The 11172-nt window shown below is 38.6% G+C and overlaps 1 protein-coding gene across 1 annotated transcript; it reads left to right on the forward strand.

Moving 5' to 3' along the window:
• The first annotated feature begins 172 nt into the window (after positions 1–172).
• Positions 173–1686, forward strand: LOC116119228 (anthocyanidin 3-O-glucosyltransferase 2-like). The gene has a single exon (XM_031405166.1). The coding sequence runs from the start codon at positions 188–190 to the stop codon at positions 1670–1672; it is 1485 nt and encodes a 494-aa protein (XP_031261026.1). The 5' UTR covers positions 173–187; the 3' UTR covers positions 1673–1686.
• The last annotated feature ends 9486 nt before the right edge of the window (positions 1687–11172 follow it).

Here is an 11172-nt window from a genome sequence, read left to right on the forward strand (position 1 = left end):
TTAATTTGAAATTTATACACTTAATTATAAATTAATCTAGATTAGGTTATAATTAATTATTATCTCCAATTTGATTTTTTAGTACTATATTATAATTTATTCATTAATGGTGTGGTTTGCACGTCACGTAATATCTGGTTTCTTATATAATTGACAATTTTTCATTGGCTTTACCATTTATAACAAAATGTCAAAAACGATGAAGAAAGCTGAGCTGGTGTTCATCCCTTCACCAGGCGTCGGCCACCTGAGATCAACGGTGGAGCTGGCAAAGCTCCTCCTCGACCACGACCACTGCCTCTCCATCACCGTCCTCGTCATGCAGCGACCCGTCGACACCAAAGTCGATCCCTACCTTCACTCACTTGACAATAACATCAACATCATTCGCCTCCCAAACGTTGATCCTTCCCCTCCAAAATCATCTTCTCGGATTAGCTCCTTCAATTCGTTCATCGAAAGCCACAAATCCAACGTCAGAGAAGCCGTCGCTAAGCTTGTTCATGCCGAGTCAGCCTCCGATGACTCACCTCGACTCGCCGCGTTCGTTCTCGACATGTTCTGCACGAGCATGATCGAGGTTGCGAATGATTTTGGAGTTCCTAGCTATGTTTTCTACACCTCGAGTGCCGCTTTTCTGGGCTTGAAATTTTACGCGCAAGCTCTTTTTGATGAACAGAAGAAGCTACTCACTGACTTGAATGACTCGGACACTGAGTTGGAAGTACCGAGTCTTGTTAACTCAGTTCCAGTCAGAGTTTTGCCGGCCGTGTTGTTAGATAAAGATTGGTCTACTGTTTTCTTTGAACAAGCGAGGAGGCTTAGAGGAGTGAAGGGTATTATTGTGAATACATTCATGGAGCTGGAATCGTATGCGGTCAAGTCTTTCTCTGATGGTAAGATGATCAACGTCCCACCTGTATATACTGTCGGACCCGTTTTGAATCTCAACGATGATGGCAATGAACAAGGATCAGGTGGGTCGATTACAAAATCAGAGATCATGGAATGGCTTGATGATCAACCGCGGTCTTCAGTTGTGTTTCTATGCTTCGGGAGCACGGGAAGCTTTGATGAAGATCAGGTGAAAGAGATAGCTTCTGCGCTGGAGCACAGTGGCCATGGATTCCTGTGGTCTTTACGTCAACCTCCATCGAAGGGTCATATTGGTTACCCTAGTGATTACACGAACTTGACGGACGTGCTACCCGAAGGATTTCTCGATCGAACGGCTAAGATTGGGAAGGTGATCGGATGGGCTCCACAAGTGTCGATCTTGGCCCACGAGGCGATCGGAGGGTTAGTATCACATTGCGGGTGGAATTCAGTGTTGGAGAGCGTATGGTTTGGTGTTCCAATTGCGACGTGGCCTATGTATGCTGATCAACAATTCAACGCTTTTGAGATGGTGATTGAGTTGGGATTAGCGGTTGAGATTAAAATGGACTATATTAAGGAGATTTCTGGGAATAGTCTAACAATAGTGACTGCAGAAGATATAGAGAAAGGAATAAAAAAATTAATGAAAAGTGATGGTGAGATAAAGAAAAGGATGGTGGAGATGAGTGAAAAGAGTAGAAAGGCTTTGATGGAGGGTGGATCTTCCTTCTCTTCGTTGGGTTGCTTCATTGATGATGTTATCGAGAACATAGAATCAAAGGTACCAAATTGATGTTATTGTATAATTCAGTTTATTGTTAAAATTTTAGTAGTGATATTTAGTAATAATTTATGAAAGGAAATATGAACTAAATAAAGTAAATAACAAGGACCAAAGTGAGAAAATTAAGAGATGTGATTGATATTGCTTAGCTTCTCAAGTTTTTGGATGGTTAGAAGACGAGTAATGTTAGGTACACAATTCAATTTTACAATTTTCTCTCACAATCGTCGACGTGATAGCTCGTCATTGGTTAGCTCGCAAATGGGCAAACGGGTCCATACAAGTAGGTGGAACCTATTTTATAAGCTAACCAATGACGAGCTATCAGGTTGTGAGATTGAGTTATAGATCTAGCATTATTCATTACCTCCATCGTAGTGGTGGAGGTTCACTATTTACAATATTTATTAAAATATCCTATCGATTTAGATTATAAATATATATTTTTACGATGAAATATTTATTTTATATCCAATATATAGTTCTTTTACAATTAATTAATTATCTCATTAATTTAGATTATAAACATATAATAAAATGTATAATTATAAAGATTTAAAGACATAGAAAGATAATTGATATAAAATTCAAAATATAGAGTATATGGACTTAAATCACTGAAAAAAAATAATGAATAATAATTTAATTAAAGGTGGTGTTGTGTATAATTTTTCCATCAAGCTCGGGCAACCGCGAGGATGTAGCTCGACCTAGGATCAGTCCGACTCTACTAGTTGTCCGATCTAGCATAAGTTTGTCAACATATAGTTTGACCGAGCACAAGCTAGTCACGAACAACTCAAATGATCATTCAATCAATTTTCATATAACTTCAGATCCCAGATATTGTGGGAATGACTAGATTAACAACAATCTTTGCGCAATTACAGTGCCCAATCGTAAGAATATCGAAATTACAGTTCGGATCAATCATAATCTTTTTTTTTTTAATTTTCATTGTCATTTACTTTATTGCATTCAATACTTGTCTTTCACTGATTATTCGTAATCACGCGCACATCTATTCCGATCCCATCAAGGTCGATCAAAATTCTCTGGTTGGTGCAAATTTTTGTATCAACAGGTGATATTGTTATAATAACTAATGAATTATTATGTAAATAAATAAATTCTAGAATTTATCATCATGTATATATAGGCAATGAATTGGTACTTGTATGAATTTATTATTCATAATATATATATTTTCTGTTGATGCTGGATTTTACACCAACGAATTTTTACGTGTTTAATATCGATTGACTGTTCGATGCACGTGAAAATGGAATGTATGAAAAGTAAAATAATTATAGAGGGGGTTTTTAAGTGGTTCGGACGCTAAGATAGCAAGTCCTACGTCCACTGATTTGCATTGATATTAGTAAGTGTCAAGTCGCGGTCGCGAGCTGACTTACATCAGACGAAAAAGTCAAAGAGAAGTTTACAAGAGAGAGAGAGTGATTTCTGTTGCTTTATGTAAAAATGACCGAATCCCCTTAAGGAAGGGGTCTTCCCCATTTTATACTGAACCGAAGCGTATAATCATCACTAAATCCGTGGTTTGGTGTGATTGTCAGTATATAATCTGGCTTTATGTCCCATTTCCCTTTTTCCAAGCTGACATCGCACGACTTGTTGCAGGAGAATGGACGCGTGTGGGCTCCACATCACTTGGCAGGTCTGACGTGTGCATGCTGCTCTGACGGGAGCAGGTCGCCCTTCACGTGACTTTCCCATGTCAGCCCTTTGTTTTCCCGGGTATAACAGAAGCCCCCTAGTTTTTAAGGTTCGAAGGTCGGACCTTGGAAACTAAGTCATGTCGGAGTTTTTACTCGCCCCGACCTGAACGGGATGAGCTCGGTACAGAACCCAGCGAGCACGATTTTGCGATACTCTGCCAGAGCGACCTGACAATATTCGCTTTAGCGACCTNAAGGGATGGGTATGAGACACCCTGCCTAACCATTCCTGTAGTATCCGTATGCTGCTTCTTCGCTAGAGCAACCGATGATTTCTTGGCAGCCTCGGGCACTACCGTTTTGTTCTTCAGGCCCTTTGCTTTCTCAGCTCATATTTCTATGAAAGGAGAAGTAAACAAAAAAAAAAAAAAAAAAAAAAACACGAGCAAGTAAACACTTTACCTTTTTCAAGGATGGTGTTGAAATTGGCATTGTCCGCACAAAAGTCATATGTCCTTAACCGAGGGAGCAAGATAATCTCGTTGACATTGCACTCCTTGTCGAAGAGGTTGTTAAAGCGTTGAAGCATCTATAAGCTCATCGCGAGGTGAAAATTCTACTCGACATTTACTGCAAAATAATGAAATTCAATCAGCCTGACAGTCGAGCTTGAAAACACTCTTCGCACACACTGGGGGTCAAAGTCTTACTAGCTTTCGAAGCAAAAACATCGGTCTCCCCAGCCTTATAATAGAAAAACCGAGAGTCCCAATATGGGACCTTCTTTGAAACGTCGACCAGACTATTAAAATGTACCTTTCTCACCTTGGAGAGGTAGTATGTCTGGTCTTGACCCTTTTTTAATCTATACAAATAGACGAGCTCTTCAACTAATGGCTCGCCCAACTCAACTATCTGGTATGCTATGTACAAACCTATGATTATGATGTATGAATTCGCAAACAACTAAAGAAGGACGATGTTGAATCATCTCAAAACATTGTCGATGAAATGGTAGGCAAGAATAGACAGTCCGCACCTCAGAAAGGACTCAAAGACTGCCACGTAACATAAGTCTCATTTATGCGCTTTAGATCCTCGGCATCAATTGAGGATTGTGGTTCCTTGCGCAACCTATGAGGTGTGGTCAGAAGAGCCTTTCGCATCAGGGTCTAAACTCTATGCAATGATATCATCAAAAACCTCAAGGATTATGCCCCCAAGAATTGTCGAGCCCATCGGAGAATCAAATATATGATCAAAGGTATGACTGCTCGAAGAAGACATGATGATAGCTTGCCTTTATCCTTAAAACAGAAGCAAATATGTGTCAGAGCTCGAAAAACTCGGCGACCTACCCACACTTTGCTTTTAGTTCAAGCACCCAAGGTAGCTCGCGTCAAACAACAAACATACATGACCTACCAGGGTTCCAGCAACCACCACCATAAACCCTCCTTAAACCTATGACTGCTAGAGACCACTTAAAAAACCCTAGCAAAGCCCTAAGAAGCCTAATGTGGTCACAACAATGGCTGCCTTTAACCACAAAAAGTTGTAAAAACAAGTAAATGAGGGAAAATAAGTCTTACCAAAATGAAAGATGAGATGAACTTGCTGGGAAAGCACCGTGAAGATGAGGGAGCAGCAACAAAATAAGCAAAGAAGCTTAGGAACTTTTGCAAAGTGTGAAGGCTTTTTGACGAGTTCGCCTTCTTTATAGTGGTTTACATGGCAGACGAAAGGGCAAGTTCGATCATAACCATCGATCTATAGTGAATCTCAACCTTCTATTCGTTGACAATCTCGACCCTCGGACGTGGCCACGTGTCAATCATCTGTGAGGGACGATCAACCGTCAGACTGCCATAATCATAATCGTCACCGCACATCGCCTCAACTTCGCACGTTAATAGTTGTAGTCACCCACACATGACAAAAAGTAACTGCCAAAGGCTGCCGTATTTAATGCAACACGACCGCATGGAATTTACACAAACACCTTTTCTTTTCAAATTCCAAGTTTGTCAAGAATATTACAAAAGAGAAAAGGTTAAATGTTTAGTACTTCGACTGGGGATGAGTCTGACTCGTGAAGCTCGACTGAATCTGCATTTAGTGCCCTATCGATGAATACTGAGGTTGATATCAAATCAAACAATAGTCTTCGAAGCTCGAAATGAACACTAAACCCTAAGGGGCAGATGGTGTGTGTGTGTGTGATTTTTCCTTCAAGCTCGGGGAATTGTGAGGTTATAACTCGATCTAGAACCAGCTCGACTCAACCGATTATCCGACCCAGCATAAGCTCGTTTAGTAAGTAACTGGAACATGGAAGTGTTATTGCTGCTATGATTTTGTTTTGCTGAAATATCATGATTTAATGCAAATGATGTTTAGTTTATTGCTGGAATAAGTCTCACTTAGCTGGAGTGTTAGTAGTGCTGGTTTTAATTTGATGCTACTGTTATAAAGCCAAGTATGTGCTGAAGTGTTAGTAGTGCTAGTGCAAATTGCCAAAGTAATGGAGTTATCAACTGATACATGGGAACTTTTCATGAAAGTTTGATTTAAGGGAAATGATGATGAGTTTCTGCAAAACAAAGAGGTTCAACTTCAGAGGGAATGTTAGTATTGAAGTTGATCAGGGATGTTGATGAGTTTCTGAAGAATAAAAAGGTTCAACTTTAGAGGGAATGTTAGTATTAAAGTTGGTCAGAGAATTATTGAAAAGTCTACAGAAGTTTGATTTAAGAGAGAATGTTAGGATATGAAATAGTTAAGTGTTGAGTGCTTTATATTTGTGTATAAGTTGACTTGTTCACTAAAGAGAGTTGATGTGTTGACTCCACTCTAGCTTCCACTCCAGCTCAGCTACTTTGTATAAAAGCTACTATGTAACTAATTCATTACTAAGAAATACAGATTGTACTTTTCAGAAAATTTTCTTTTCTATTTTCTCATACTTTCTCGCCATCTCTTACTCTTCACTAGTATCAACAAATTCAAGCACAATATCACCCTTGCTAACATGATCACATAGGAAATGGTGTCTAATGTCTATGTGCTTTGTTTTAGAATGATGCACAAGATTTTTAGACAAATTTATAGTACTTGTATTATCAATTGAATAGGAATGCTATGCATGATAAAACCAAAATCTTCAAGTTGTTGCTTCATCCATAGAAGTTGTGCACAACAACTCGCTGTTGACATATATTCGGCTTCCGTGGTAGAAGTGGCAACTGAATTTTGTTTCTTTGAAAACTATGAAACTAACATACTTACTATGAATTGACATGTTCCACTAGTGCTCTTCCCATCAATCCTACAACCTCTAAAATCAGCATCTGAATATCCTTAAGACTAAACGAAGATCCTTTAGGATACCATAAACCAATATTTGGAGTTCCTTTCAAGTACCTAAGAATTCTTTTAACAACATTCAAATGAGGCTTCTTAGGGCATGATTGGAAACATGCACACATGCATACACAAAACAAGATGTCTGGCCTAGATGTAGTTAAATATAAAAGTGCACCTATTATGTTTCTATAAAGCTTGGTATCAACACTTTTACCTCCCTCATCGGCTTCTAATTTGAGTGATGTGCTCATGGGAGTAGGTTGATCTTTTGTCTCATTCACCTTAACACACTTGAGGAGATCATGAATGTATTTGGATGATTCAACAAGATCCCTTCCTTTTGTTGCTTGATTTGTAATCCGAGAAAGTAATTTAATTCTCCCATCATACTCATCTCGAATTCACCCTGCATCATCTTAGAAAATTCCTTGCGAAGGATTTCACTAGTAGCAAACTTTTGAAACTGTTTAAGTTTAAAACTGATTACAAAATAATCAATTTTATATAAGAATTTCATAAGTTAGTAGGGTCATCGTTTAAAATTCAGATTATTTCTAAAGCTAATTTTATATTGTAAAATGACAAATATACCCATACATAATTCCTCAAATTTTAAATTTAACTTAATTAAACATTTGATTTATTAAATAAATAATTTCACAATTTATTTATAAACATAAAAATAATTGAAATATGAGTGGTTGTTGTTATCATCGATGGTGGTCAATTGCCAGTGAACTACTTGTTAATAGTGGTCATTACACATATAACTACATTAAAAAATCTAATTTATCAAACACATAATCATAGATTTTGAAAATCATAGTAATTATAAAAGTAACATTTACCAAATATATTGAAAATTCATTTCAAAGCTAATTATTTCCAAAGTTGGGGAAAATCTGATTAAACATTAAGCTACAAGAATCTAAAAATAGCCCTAACATAATTCAGCTGTATACAAGTTCCACTTTTACATATGTTAACACAAACTTCTTAGAATATTACTTATACCTGATGATTATATAGATAATTATTTTAAGAAAAAGGTACGGATAAGATTTAGGATTCTATTAGCACTAAATTAGGATAAATCAGGCCTTATTCTTTAGATAATTGTTATTGTCATATATGAATATAACTGTTACATCTCCTAGTTGTATTTTAATATGTACACAGTTGAAAATTTTCCAAAAAGCTAGAGCTAATGTTTTATTGAAGAGTGGTTCTCTTGCAACAACATACACATTACACCTCATTTATATATACATGAGGTCAACCGTATCCTCTAGATATATTGAGTTGCAACTATCACTTATTCCCTAAAGGATTCGTTATCCAATCGGTTGACTTTTTAACCCAAAAACTCGGCCTCATCACACTGCAGAAAATGATTGTACAAATTTTGCTGAAGATAAAACTCTGGGGTCCGAAGGACAAAACTGAGCAATGGGGATGGTATGGATTCCTTAAGCAATAAGATAAAATCGGCGTCCACTGATCCACTTCACAAAAAAAAGTCAATGAAAACTTCTTTCTGCAGAGTAAGCTATAAGCATCAATTTGCCCATAGTTTAGGATTCATCTCAAACAACTGGCGAGTTTAGCTCCTTTTCTGAAAGACATGTACATATATAGATAGCATTAGCATATAGAGCTGTAGATGTCATTTGATAACTCAATTATGGCTATCTTTTTTCTGGTTGCATGAATATTCATATTCCTAGTCAATTTATAAGATAGTTTTGTCAACTTTCCCATTTACCCAAAGCTCTTTATATCCATCTTTTATTCTTAAGGTATTAATAAATAGATAGAACTATTTTGTTCAGAAAATTGTTATTGTGTTATTGGATTAAGGTTTTTAAACTTCTTTTTACTCGATAGTTTATAATTAACTTTTTATATACGCCACTCCTTGACTTTATTTTACATTTTATTCTCAACATAATTTAATTCGTTTTATTTCAAAGTGCCTTTAATGCTAAAATAATATATTCTTAATTAGTTAGTATACCATATATAATAATAACATTTGTAAACCACACGTTATACAACAAAGTCAAAAGATGTACTCACCATCACCTACGAAAATCCAGCAATAACTCCGGCATAGTCGATTTCTGCGTCATTGACAATCTACTCAGACGCAATAACGGGTTTCGAAAAATCATCAGGGCATTATGGTCGGGAACATTATACCCCAGACCAATGGCGAGCATCGATACCTTATGACAATACACTGATGTCGGGAAGCACCGAAAATCGAGGCCTCCCAATGTCAATCTCAACTCTGGCATGGTATCGAGGCACTGCATTTTTAATGTTGCGATAAGTTAAAACAGTTGGATAAACCTTTGACAGGTTCAAGACTTATCTTCAAAGCCTACGTGTGTTCATGGGTTACTGCTGAGTGGGAGTGGAAGTAGGCGGCTGCAAAGGAAAAGGGGAAAGAGCTCAAAGTGAAGATCATGTGAGCCTGAAAAAGTTTTTACCAGATGGCTGCAAAGCATCAGAGTACAAAGCTCGCTAGCCCTAGCCAGAAGTTCACTGCAAAGAGTCCCAGATAGGCAACAAGACCCATCTGATAAACGAAGGGGCCAAGACCCAATGATCGGATCGAAACAGGGCCCATAAGAGGCAGAAGACAAAAAACGTTGGGAAGACAACCTTTCCTATGGTATGGAGAGTACACCCCCTTACACAAGACATAGATCATATATATGAAGTCTTTCATGAGGCTAAGAGACTGCGGCTCCAGATAGAATGAGAGGGGCCCGAGCAGAAGAGATCGACAAAAATATTATCGATACCACCAGAACATAGGGCATAACACCAATGAGTGTCGAGCTTTAAAGATTGCCATCGAAGATTTGATTCGAGGGGCCACCTAAAAGAATTTGTTAAGGAGGCACTGCTCGCGAAAATATTGGCGAGCAGAATAACTAGATGCAACAAGCCCCGACAAACGCCAACAATGAAGTTCTGGAAGGTATGATTTAGGGGGTACCACATTGCAGGGAGCTCAAGATGCCCTCGCAAGCAATAGCTCAGAGGCTAGAACAGATTCAGTCCCCGCAGTAATGAGCTATGAACAGAAGCCAGCAAAGCAGCCCAGACAAGAGAGCGAGATAGGATTCATAGTGGAAGAATGTGAAGAATCTCTCGTCACAATCTAATGCGATTATAATCGTAGCCAGGATCGGCAATGCTAGAGTACTAGGTTGATAGTCAACTATGGCAGTGCAGCGAACATCATTTTCTTGGCGGCTTCTGAGAATCACGGAGAGAGACTTAAGGAGGTGTCCATCGCCACTCTATGGATTCACCGGGTACAGCCTAGTCCTTAAGGCAATGATCGACCTGCCCATGACTGGGACAAAACCCAAGATCAGACAAGTGATGGCAGAATTCTTAGTAGTGGACTACCCGACCACCTATAATGTCATCATTGGAAGACCGATCTTGGATGATATGAGTGCAGTCACTTCATTGCACTGCCAGGCAATGAGGTTCCCAACTCCAGGCGAGGTTGCCGATTAGAAGCTGTAGAAAAGAATTCGAAAATGTTACAACCGGGCCATTAATGCTACTAAAATGGCCACTCTTGGAACCATGGTCATCGTAGAGTTTGAGCCAAACCTCAGACCCTTAGAGGACACCATAAATTCTCACATCTATAAGGAAAAGCCCGCGACAGGGCCAACAAAAAAGCTGTAAGAAGTATTTGTTAAAGAGCAAGACCCAACTCGTGTGCTGAAAATTGGCAGCAGTCTGACCGACGAGCTAGCAAATCATTAGTGGGTTCCTAAAGAAAAACCTGACGTATTCACCTGGGTTCATGCAGATGTGGTAGGGATTAGCCCCGAGGTAATGTGCCACCAATTGAATGTCAACCCAAAAGCTCAACCAATCAGACAAAAAATGAAACCTATGGATGCAAAACAGTCCAAAGCTCCAAAGATGAAGTTGACAAGCTCTTAAACATCAACTTCATCAAGAAAGTGAAATACTCAGACTAGCTCACCAACTCAGTCTTTGGTGAAAAAGTCGAATGGCAAGTGGTGAACTTGTGTCGACTTCACAATGATTTGATAAAGTCTGCCAAATACAGTTTTCGTTGCCCAGGATCGACAAGTTAGTAGATGGGACAGTTGGGAACACACTACTTAGCGTCATGGATGCATAATTAGGATATAACAAATCTTGATGTATCAGCCCGATGAAGAACACACCTCATTTATTACTGAATGGGGTATTTATTGTTACAAGGTTATGCCGTTTGGCTTAAAGAACGCTAGGGCGACTTACTAGTTGGTGAATAAGTGTTCACCGAGCAATCAGCAAGACATGGAGGTGTACATTGATGATATGCTTGTCAAATCGAAGGTCGCCCAAAAGCCATATTGAGCACCTAGGGGAAATGTTTAACATCCTCAGAAAATATAGAAGAAACTCAATCCT

This window comes from Pistacia vera, unplaced genomic scaffold (genome assembly GCF_008641045.1).
Source record: "Pistacia vera cultivar Batoury unplaced genomic scaffold, PisVer_v2 Contig878, whole genome shotgun sequence".
NCBI classification, from domain to species: Eukaryota; Viridiplantae; Streptophyta; class Magnoliopsida; order Sapindales; family Anacardiaceae; genus Pistacia; species Pistacia vera.